The sequence below is a fragment of the Anas acuta genome, chromosome 14 (assembly GCF_963932015.1).
Source record: "Anas acuta chromosome 14, bAnaAcu1.1, whole genome shotgun sequence".
In the NCBI taxonomy this organism is placed as follows: domain Eukaryota; kingdom Metazoa; phylum Chordata; class Aves; order Anseriformes; family Anatidae; genus Anas; species Anas acuta.
Window position 1 is genome coordinate 13,378,333 of NC_088992.1, and position 10,989 is coordinate 13,389,321.

General features: G+C 51.9%; 1 protein-coding gene across 2 annotated transcripts; it reads right to left on the bottom strand.

Annotated features, from left to right (window-relative positions):
• Nucleotides 1-532: 532 nt before the first annotated feature.
• PAIP2 (poly(A) binding protein interacting protein 2) lies at nucleotides 533-8,692 on the bottom strand. 2 transcript variants are annotated; one of them, XM_068698492.1, is made up of 4 exons: nucleotides 8,545-8,692; nucleotides 5,296-5,453; nucleotides 2,865-3,044; nucleotides 533-1,627 (listed from the first exon to the last, which is right to left on the bottom strand). In XM_068698492.1, the coding sequence occupies exons 2-4, from the start codon at nucleotides 5,431-5,433 to the stop codon at nucleotides 1,562-1,564; spliced, it is 384 nt and encodes a 127-aa protein (XP_068554593.1). In that variant the 5' UTR covers nucleotides 5,434-5,453; nucleotides 8,545-8,692; the 3' UTR covers nucleotides 533-1,561. The 2 variants fall into 2 exon arrangements, with proteins under 2 accessions (XP_068554593.1, XP_068554594.1); XM_068698493.1 differs by lacking the exon at nucleotides 8,545-8,692 and adding an exon at nucleotides 6,141-6,165.
• Nucleotides 8,693-10,989: the final 2,297 nt, after the last annotated feature.

A 10,989-nucleotide genomic window follows, 5' to 3' on the forward strand; every position in this document is an offset into this window, starting at 1 on the left:
CATGTTTCCATCGGGCTTACCCACGGCTTACAAAAACAACAGTACGTAAATACAGCAGCACGTTGTGACACGGGAGTGGCTCAGCCCCCTACCTGAGGGCTGCTGGATGTGACCTGACCCGTGTGGGCACCCCGCAGCTCGCTCAGCCCTTCCTGCGGCTCTGTGGGGTTTGTGCAGGGAGAACGGCCACCGACAGCACCCCGGCTCCAGCAGCTGCCCTGCCAAAGCCTCCCAAAGCCTGCGTCAGGCAGCAGTTTTATATAGTGCCATCAGCTGCTAACTGGGACTTCCTGTGCTGCCAGAAACAGTGGGGCTGAACTAGGATTAGCAGTGATGAGAACGAAGGAAACTATGGCCAGAAAAACACGCAGAGCAGTCAGAGGACAGAAAAGAGCAGCCAGAGCCCGAGCTCGGATCACTTGGGGTTATCCAGCCCTATGGGCACCGTCCCTGATGCGCAGCAGCACGTCATCCCTTCCCCCTGCCGGATGAGATTCCAGGTGAGATGCAGATTGATGAGACAGCCACCAAATCATTTCTACTATTATTTATTTTTTTAAATATTTTTGAAAAAATATAATTTTTTTACAATATTTTCAACTTAAACACTATTCACACTGAACACGTATGGCAGCTTAACCTACCCAAATATGAAGTTTAAGAAGCCAAAACTGTTCTAGCTTTATTAAAAGAAAAAAAAAAAAGTCATTGTGCTGTAGACTATTGTGTAGTGATGATTAAACAAAGCAAGGGAAAAAAGCACCACTCAAATCACTAATGCTAGGGTTTTCTCGGTTAAATCCAGCTATAATAAAGTTGTAAGCTAAAAGTTACATAGGCAGTGCTATGTATGTATCCGGGTTCTTGGAAGAAATTGTGATGAAACTCACATGTCCTTTAACATAATTAGGAAGTGAAACATTTCTAACATGATAACACACTGCAAGTACAGGGAATTTCTTCCTTCCGATCACTTGGATGTTAGTTCAGTAGCTGAGATCTACGACTCTGTACAGGTCTGTAAAATTTCTGTTAAAGCTCACGCTGCTTAAAAGAAGCATGAATTCTTTTTTAAGGGGAAAAAAGTAACATTAGTAACAATACTGATAGTTCAAAGGAAAGTTAGCTAATTTGCATAACAATCAGATAACCTTGCTTTCGTTTTAAAGTTAAGGCATTATCAGGTGCAAACTAGCACCAGTTAACACATCTTTAGTTAAAAACAGACCATCCAAAGCAAATTGCAAGTCCTATTTAAAAAGACAGAGTCTGCAGAAGGTTTTTATAAATGTGGTACTTTGTCTCAACTTGACTGGTGCTTCCTACCTCACTGTCTCCTTTGCAGAGAGCCAGGGTCCAATTATGTTTCCATTAAACTTTTGACAGATTTACTTAATAACAGTCTCAGCACTTTTATTGAGCATGCAAGACTAACAAAACTTTGGCAATGCATAAGTGTAACACAGTGACAAGAAGAGAGAGCTTTTACAATTAAATCTTCTAATACTGGCTTCACAGTGTGGAAATTGTGCTACATCCACCAAAAGAGGGCCCAGTCTACTCAAATATTTAAGTACTTCACCCCAGGAACAAACTCCTTTGCGTTTGGATTCAGATTACTCTTGACCTGAGGAAGGGAAAAACAGAACTCCAGTTGAATCGTTATTTTCATCCTCCACTCCCAAACCGAACACAATTCCAGGCGGGCGGCATGAGGAACGTTTAGAGAACATTCAGAGTTACAGTCAGGCACACAACACGGCTTCTGCATATGCTAAAATCTCCGTGCTCATGAGAAAAGCCCACTCTGTGCTAGTACCTGATCCTCCACTAGCACCACCTGGCCGTTTCAGTCAGAGGAGGGCTCAGTGAATGGGAAACAAACACGAAAACCACAGGCATGCACCAGGACCCGCAACGTCAGTGAATGCTGAAATAGCTTTTTCTGTAGTTAAGCTGTTAAACGTGCCACGAGGTTTTTAGATCTTGCTTATTTAAGCAAGAAGAGACTTGCTCCAGGAACTTAAGCCACTTCTGGGAATTCAACATGTATGAGCACCGCACTGTTTCATTTCGGTGTCTGTGACTACCCTGTCCTCCCACTTGGCAAGCAGCTGCTCTGCAAGGATCTGCAGTTCAAGGTGGGGAGACAGCACCTCTAAAATGAGCTATTTACCATTAAAAAAGGAACGGAGGATTAGGCTTTTATGTTCTTGGGTCTAAGCTGCTTAAGCTTGGGAAGGTTTGTGTGCCTGCATCTGAATCTCACAGCAGTGTGTGCTGTGACTGTGCTTCTTGTACTACCTACATCAGCAACTCTGCATTGCATTCGGGAAAAATGTGTGCCCACTGCCCTTTCCTTTCAGTTAAGCTCTAGACTAAGAAGCCATACAGCAGGAATAGAGGGAAATAATCCGTTTAGCTGCTTCCCTCTTCCTTAGAACTTCTATAAAGAGTTCTGCTGTGGTATGCGCGGTCCAGATCAGACCTCAGAATGATTTGTACCTACCTAAGTGTTGACAGATGCTGAATTAAACTTTTACAGTCCTCCCATGGCACCTCGCAGCCAGCACGCTCCACTCACAACATAGCATGCATACCCAAACCCGCTTGAATTTTTGCCATGGCCGAGGAGAAGCACCACAGGGGTATGGCAGAAAGGCACAGAAGAGGTTCTGTCACCTGAGGAAGCACACCTTACGCAGCCCTTCCATGCTTCCCCCTCCACCACAGCCACACGTGGCTTCAGAGTCCCCGGCCCACACATAAAGGATTTTCTGCTGCCATTAACAGCAAGAAAAATCAACCCTGGACAAAGAGAGGTGTGAAGTTATGGAAATATAATGATCAGAAACTGAATTTACCACCAGATCCTCCAGTGATGAGCTGTCACTGATAACAAGGTCATTGAACTGGTCCTGGATTTGATCCATTGTTTGTGGGAGATCACGGGCTGGAATAAACCACTCGTGCTCCTCCTCTTCTTCCAGCATCTCCTGGAAACAGCGCTCAATAAACTCTTCTTCCCACAACTCCTCTTCGATCTATAGAACAAGAAGAAGCTGCTTCATCAACAAAGCTATTGAAGACTTGTGTCTTCGAGCTTTTTGTACCTAAAACCGACCCTCTTTCTAGCTACACCACAGGACACCTGGCAGAACACCGTGCCCGTGCTGCAGGAAGGCAGGCAGCTCTGATTTTTTTCACGTCAGAAAGTTGTGTGTTGTCTCTGGAACTCGCAGCTGGAAGGGAACGGCAGCCCTGGCTGTTCAGTTTGCACACTTACCACGGAGAGCTTGTTAACAAGCACAGGCAGCAGCACGCCCGTTCAAGGGGAAATGCCAGCTGTGCCAGCCAGCCTGGGCTGAGCCCGCTGGAAGCACGAGGAAGGGAACCAGGGGCAACACATCCAGCCTGCAGCACGCTCCGCAGAGAAGTGTCCTGCAAGGCTCTTGAGGGGAAGAAAAACGACTGCCTGTCACTGGGAGCAGGGAACAGGCAGCATCTCCTACGGTTGTGTTCACACAGTGCAGCTGTAAGGAACTCCACACGATGTTGGCAGTCATTAGGAATGCTGACCTGCAGTCCCAAAAGCAGGATAAATCAACTGAGGCAGAACCGACACGCACAGCAAAGATTAAAGGGAAGCTCTGTTTGGTTGTTCAGTGAACGAGCTTCGGGGGGTGTTGATGCTGACACATTTCCCGTGTCCTGTATCACGGTACTCCAGGGTGGAAAGCAGGGAAACAAAAGCTGATGCAAACGACTTGCCGGACACAGGGGGAAAAAGGAATCAGAAAAGATTTAAAGTTTGTTCAGTGGAAGCTTAAACAAGTTTACCTATTTATCTTTTACTCTGAAATCAAACGCACTCAATCCTGAAGTGGAAATTAACATTCCAGAAGGCAGTGTCAGAGTTCAGGATTCCCATAAAATCCTGGTCCCCTGTGCCTCGGGTCAAACACACGCACCAGCTCGCTTAGTGCTCCAGAGGCACAGCTCCTGGGGCGTTGGGACTCATTACGGACTGCTCTGAGAGGCTGTCCAGACAATTCAAACCCCACCTGGGACACTGACTTATTAATTGCCCCAGCAAAGCACCCCAGAGAGGGCAGCAGTCTCCAATCCTCCTCCTCGTGCAGATCCTGCATCCTGTGCGTGGGGAAAAGGAAGCCGTGGGCACACGGCCACGAGCTAGGGTTACACAGGGGGTGCCTGACTGCAGGTTTTTCGTTCCATGGTTGCATCCCTACAGGTGCTTCCAACAGCAGCAGCAGGAAATGGTGTTTAATTCCCCAAATGTCCCAAAACGGACACTGTCCACTTGTGTTCTCCAGCCCGTTTAACTTGCTCGGTTTCCCCCTGAGGGCTGTGCCTCCAGCAGCAAGAGGAGAGGCCAGCGCACAGCGTCTATCTGCCTGTGACCATTCTCTTCTCCTCCCCCACCTGTCCCACACCCCAAACACAGAGCTGAGAAGAGATTTACCCACAGCACAACCCCCAGCTCACTCCCCAGGTGCTGCACACCCTGCAGGCTAATTCCAGCCAGGAGGAAAACCCCACAGAACAGGAAGCGACGCCGCGGCCATCCTGGCACACACACAAGAGGACTTTTTGTCAGCAGCCTGAATTTGGGATTAGCTTGGCACCCCGAAGGGGGCTGCAGTCACACCACAAGCGCTGCCTCAGAGCCCGCAGCGTGCTCGTGCTGTAATGGAGCACAGAGAAGGCAGCGACGTGAGTGCAAAAACCAAGTAACGATGGAGAAAAGGGCACTGGAGAGAGGGGGGCTGCGCCCAGGCTCCAGCTGTGCCCAGCTGTAAGGGGGAAGCTGAAGTTAAAGCCTCCTCCCAGCCCGGCTGCCAACACCAGCTGTGAGTTATGCAGCATTGAGCAACCTGGACGGGACCGTCACCCCGCAGCTCTGTCCAGCAACTCCCCTGTGAGCAACAGCCCCGCAGGCAAGGCAGGCAGGCACCTGAGCATATCCAGCCCCGGCGTGTCTGCACACGCAGCAGCGGAGCAGCTCAGCAGCCTGGCAGGCCCAGCCCTTTCCAAAGTGCCCCTTAAATTCCACCAGCTACGTTGCTTCCTCCTCCCCGCAGCAGGAGGCAGTTAATGGCTGCATTTAAACATTCTGCACCTCCCCTGTTTCTCACCGAGATTACAGAAAATAAGAATTTATTGCTGGAGAAAACCCTACCAGCCTGCTGCCCCCATCTAGAAACCCCAGCACTAAAGGACTCCCAGCCTCGGGCCCCAGGCACAGGACAGCCACGGAGGGGAGCAACTTGCCTGCCTGTTGAACTCCTCTTCGTTCTCCATCCACATGTACTCCGCAAAGGGATTGTCATCTTCGTGGGAGTGCCCGTTGATAATCACATCTTCGCTGATGATGCTGGGGCTAGTGCTGCTGCGACTTGGATCTTTCATGGCTGCGTCTCTGATCTGGTCTGCAATTAAGAAAGGCGGTAATTAAAGACGTGCGGATTCGCTCATCGCCCCGCTTCTGCATAAACCCAGCCCAGGGGAAGGCTGCAGCTCCCTGCGAGGGCTCCAGGTGGCTTCCCCGTGAGCACGGTGTAAATGACACCAGAACGAGGGGCAGCACCAGAAGCGCCATGCCCATTGTGTGCAGATTCAGGGGACTTTGCCAAATTAAATCTCACCCAATCAGCAAATGCCAAGCACCGAGGCCAAATGAAAGTGTCAGAGAACCTGGAAATCATGCATGCTTGTGAAAGAGAGTATTTAAGGTGACATTCGAGAAACAAAAGGAAAATTTGTTTTCCAAAAATAATTCTCAAGCTTTCATCTGAGTTTTACCCAACTCCCCTGGGAATCAGCTGCCCGGTGTCAGCACTGCTCAGGGGAACTTCCACAGGTATCCGTGGCACAGGAAACTCCAGTGCAACTTTTAGAGCACCCAAATTTGGTTACAGGACAGATTCTGTGATTGCACGAACCAATTTTCACGGCTGTTTCACTGCCCAGGAAGCTTGCAAGCTCCCACGGGCAGCAAGCATCACGTTCTGATTCCTCACAGAGCCGATTTGGCATAAGTTCTTCATTAGCAAAAGCCCCCTGATTGAGAAGCTTCAGGTAAAGGCGCTGGGAAGTGGCAGACAGCACGTGCTTGCCTCTCGTCCCCCTTCATTAACGTGGCCCGAGTCACGTCCGGAGAGCGCTCAGCGTTTCTGCGTGTCCGCAGCCCGTGACAGCGCAGCTCGGGGAGCCAAGGCAGAGCTGGGAAGCGCGTTTTGTTCCACCTACCCATGACTAAAAGCAGGACAAAACCCAAATTTAGACTTTTATTTTAATAAAAACAAACTATATTGCAGCCTGTCCATCGGGCTTGCAAGGCATTGAGGTTCAGAGACACCTGAGGTTCTGTATGGAAAATCTTACTTGTGCTGCAGCGAGGCGATCCTATTGTTCTTCCTACACCGTGCTTCAGCAGGACTATAAATACTGCCAAAGCCGAGTATTTTTAGATACCGATATGGCAGCGCTGAACGTCCTGACAACAGCACGAAAGAATTAAATCACAATAATTAATCTTGGGTGCTTTTCTAGCCTTTTGGCGTATTTTCAGGGGGACCACGATGACACAGGCTCACCCAGTAGCTCAGCACCTAGACATGAAGCCACGCTCCTTCTGTAACAGCCGTCTGGGACTGGTAACAATTTTCAGCTTAGGACCAGTGTGCTAAACTGGGCAATCAGCGCAGCACTGAGGAAAAATTATTTCTATTTTACTCTCAAATCAACGCCCGAACTAGTTGTCTGCGTATCAGAAGTGATTTACTGGGGGAAGCAGCTATCGAGGTACAGCCCTCCTTGCTGTTACAGTGCCAGGGCTTATCGCGCTGAAATACAAAGGGAAAGAGGAGCTGCCATCAGCCCTAAAATCTGTGGAATTAAGGCAGGATTTACTCCGCGGTTTGTTCTTGGTAACACCAGGGCTGAGACCCACCACATCCAAATGATCAATTAAGAAAAGCACAAGGAAAAAGGAACTCGCCTGCTTGGCTCTCCTCAAGGTTTTTAAATCAAAGGCAAGCCCGAGTGCGGAAGTCAGTTTAGCTCCCTAGGAAGTACAACAAATGAGACCAGAAACTGGGGTATTCCAGCAGCAGCAAACAAGTTCTTTTTGATGTTCTCTCAAAACAAACTTCCAAAGGATTTCTGGCAGCGTTTAACGTGAGACAGGAAAAGACGGTGCGTTCAGCACCCCAACTGCAGCCTGGAGCTGTTGGAAGCAGCTTCGGCTGCTCACAGGCTCACAAACAGCATGGCCTAAAACAAACAAACAACCTCAGTCTGAAAAGCCTAAATATTTTTTTCGTTAGCACATCTTTTCGCCCTTTCTTTTGTGAGGTGCATCTCAATACTAATATTCAACTGGATTTTATGCACACCAACAACATATGCTAGAGGTGAGAAGCTGCATGAGCAGCCCAAGGTACTCAGGCCGAATGCCAGGGAGCTCCTGCATACAACCACTGCACCCAGACACGTTCACAGAGGTTAAAAAACAAACAAAACCCCTCCCCGTTAAAAAAGCCCAAGAGGTTAATTTGTTAAATCACCGGCCAGTTTTCCCAGTCCTTAAACACTGAGGTAGAACCCTTTGGTTTTGAAGAGGGGAAAATGAAGCACAGCGTTTCATTTTGGGACTGAAACAACTTTTTCCATTACTGCTCACGGGTGAGCACCCAAGGCCTCAACCTGAACGCTGGCAGTTTATCTGCTGAGGCCCCACGCCTGCTGATCTGTTTTTATAGGCAAACGTGTGAATGCTCACCCCGCATTAATAGCTAGGGAGCCCCAGGCCAGTGCCCAGACACGGCACTCCTTGTAATTGGATTTTCTGCCACTCGTAATGAAATGCTCTGCGTGGAGCTTCCCACTGCACCCTTTCAAGATAGAAATCAGTTGGCCTTCTGTGCTCGACAACGATGAGAACAGTCTCATCTGCTCGCTAGTATTAGATGCAGGCAGCTCTGAGGAGGAGAGCCAAATGCCACCTCAGCCTTCCAAAAAGGCACGATCTGAGAAGGCTGTTGGAGAAAACAAGGCACGGTGGCAGGCGACACTAGAGTCGTGAGTAGGAATACATTTTCCATCTGGGAATAGGTGGAGAGCAGAGAATCTCAAAGCTCCTGACACTAAGACGAGGAAAAAACAGCATTAGTGGTGCTGGGAAACAGAAAAGATGGAGAGCCCTGCCACAGCCAAACGCTGCGAGACTCAGCCCTGAGCTGTCCTGGGATGGGGTGGGCGGGAAGATGCAGAAAGAACGGTGTAAGTGCACAAGGAAAGGCTGAAAAAAGCAGGGTTTTTGTCTAAGGAACTAACAGAATCCAGGCGTTAACCATGCAATAACAGCAGAACTCGGGGCTGAGTGCGTGTGTTCTGCAGGCAGCGCAGAGCTCACAATGCCGGGGCTGTGCTGTGTTTGTACCCGCAGCCAGCCCCGCATCACCCCCTGGTCGAGCCCAAAGGGTTCGGGATTGCAAACGCAGCTTCCAAAACACCAACCTGAGGCAGCTTTTAGCTAACACCTACTCCGGCACAGCAGGTCGGCGGGTCCGGTTGCGCACAGCGAGCCCCAGCTCCAAGGCCTTGAGGAAACAAAAACAAGGCGGTGTTTGTGAGCACGGCACGGGGGGGGGGGCGTGCACACACCGGGAGCTCCCTGGTTTGGGGGGGGGGCGTGCCGGGGAGCGGGGGCTGAGGCACGGCCCGGCCCCGCTCCCCCCGCCCCGCGCGGGCTTTGTTCGCCCACAAGGGGCCGCCCCGCTGAGGGGGGGGGGGGGGGGCCCGGATCCCGTCAGGCCCCGCTCCCCCCTCGCCCCCCCCCCCACTCCCCAGCAGGACCCGGATGAACGCCGCAGACAATGGGGCCGCCGCCGGGGGGCGCCGCGAGCGGGGAGGAGGCGGCGGGACGGGGCCGGGGGATGGGATGCGAGGGGCCGTGAGGGGCCGTGAGGCGCTGTGAGGGGAGGGGAGGAGCGCGCGGCCTCCCCCCGGTGGCGCCCCCCCCTCCCGCCGCGTTGGCCGCATCCCGGGCGGCGCCGCTCACCTGCTGCGAGGGTCAGGGTCAGGGTAAGGGATGGGAAGGCCGCGGGTGCGCCCGCCCGGCTCCGAGCCGCCGCCGCCGCCGCCCTGCCCCGCTGCGCTCCGCCCCGCGCCGCGTCCTCCCCGCCGCCGGCCCCGCCGCCCCGCTCCCCTCCCAGCGCCGCAGCCCCGCCGGATGTGAGGTCACTTCCGCTACCTGCGGGGCCGCGCGGGACACGCCCCCAGCCCAGCGGGGCCCTGTGAGCCGCTGCGAGTTGGCCGGCGGCGGCGCGGGGCGTGCCGGGAGTTGTAGGCGCGGGGGGGGTGAGGCCGGCGGCCATTTCGCGCATCGCTCCGGTCGCCGCGCGGGGCATGCCGGGAGGTGTAGTCCTGGCGGGGCGGCAAGCCGCCATCTTGTGGCGCCGCCTGGGATGGAGGCGGGGGGGGGAGGGGGGGGGCAGGGAGCAGGGCCCTGAGGTGGGACCCGCACAGAGCCCCCCCCCCCAACCCTGCCCCTCACAAAAAACGGGCCACAAAACGCGTTATTCTCTTCTGATCATCCCAATAAAACTCGGGGGGAACCACTGCCTTCCGGGGCTGCCATCTTAAGCCCTTTGTGTGCACAACAGCGAAGGCAGCAGCCGGGCAGCGCTGTGCCAGAGCTGTGCAGAAACCGTCACTGACCCTGACTGACCCGGGACTTAATGCTGGGGGAGAGGGAAATGTCCATGCGAGTGGCTGCAGGGTTAGAAACCTGCCAAACGTGCACAGATCACTGCAGCTGTTTGGCTCTGCCCTTTCCCAGCAGCACCTGTGGGGCTGGAAAGGCTCCTGCGGGCGGGCTGCCCCCTCAGGAGGCAGGGAACACAGAGGGTAACTCATAGCACTGCCCTCCTCAGCCCTTCCCTTCCTTCCCAAGTTTAGTAAGGGCTAACTGACTCCTAAAGTTTGTTTACTTATTTTTTTCCTGAGGGCAGATTCCACCTTGAATGCAGCATTGCATATGGATTTTATTATTGTTCTTATTTTCACAGTGTCCAGCTGTACTTTAACGAACCCCACCCTTACCCGTGCCTTTCTCAGCTGTAGCAGAGGTGGCTTCTACTGCCCGTTGTTCAGCAAGCCCAGGGCCTCAGGTCTGCCTCTGAACTACAAAGGCAGCAAAGAAAAAACAGCCTCAGGAATTCTGAGTTGAAATTCATACACGATCGCTGGCATCCAGATCAGTGAGCCTGCACCTAGCCTGTCACACCCACAGCTCCTGTTCTGCTCCATTTCCCCTCCATCCCTTCGTGGTGCAGAGTTATTCCAAAGCACAAGTAGTTCATGGCAAGACCACATGCCCTTCTGCCATCCAAGCATGCTCCTGGCATCTCTCCTCAAGTTAAGGAGAGCTTTCTTTTGGTCAGAGCTTAGCATAATGCATGCATTTTCTCCTGGCCCTTTGCATACAACGAGAACCTTTCAGCAGAACAGGTTTGACTTAGTTCCTGGACACACCACTGTGCTTGTGTTCAGGTACTGAAGGCTTCCATACAGCCCAGCAAGGCTCTGAAAGTACAGACATTAGAGAGATCCAACTTCCACCACGTTCAGGAACTGAGCTGGAGTTAATGAGACAGAGACTTGTGATCTCTGAACTGGGACTGTGCTGCAATTCCTTTATGCCTGGGATTTCTTTGTTTAGACACTAAGCATGACCTACCATTTTAGCATAGTTTAATCCCAATCACTTATCCAGGTTAGCATTTACTCAGGCTAAGGACACTAGATCCATGATCACTGAAGTGGTGTTCTGCTATTTAAGGAGATCACAATAGGTAAGGAAATACTACTTTACAAACAGAACATAGCCGTACAACTTCAATGCATTAATTGTAGCTGTGTATGGTGTAAGGAAATAGTGTTAAAATGCTTGCAGGAGGG

Excerpts from the sequence above, each read along its gene's own strand:
- PAIP2 (XM_068698492.1), bottom strand. The coding sequence starts at position 5,433 with ATGAAAGATCCAAGTCGCAGCAGCACTAGCCCCAGCATCATCAGCGAA. Across the intron at positions 3,045-5,295 it reads AAGAGGAGTTCAACAGGCAG|ATCGAAGAGGAGTTGTGGGA; the intron begins GCAAGTTGCTCC and ends CTTGTTCTATAG. Across the intron at positions 1,628-2,864 it reads CATCACTGGAGGATCTGGTG|GTCAAGAGTAATCTGAATCC; the intron begins GTAAATTCAGTT and ends TCCCTTCCTCAG.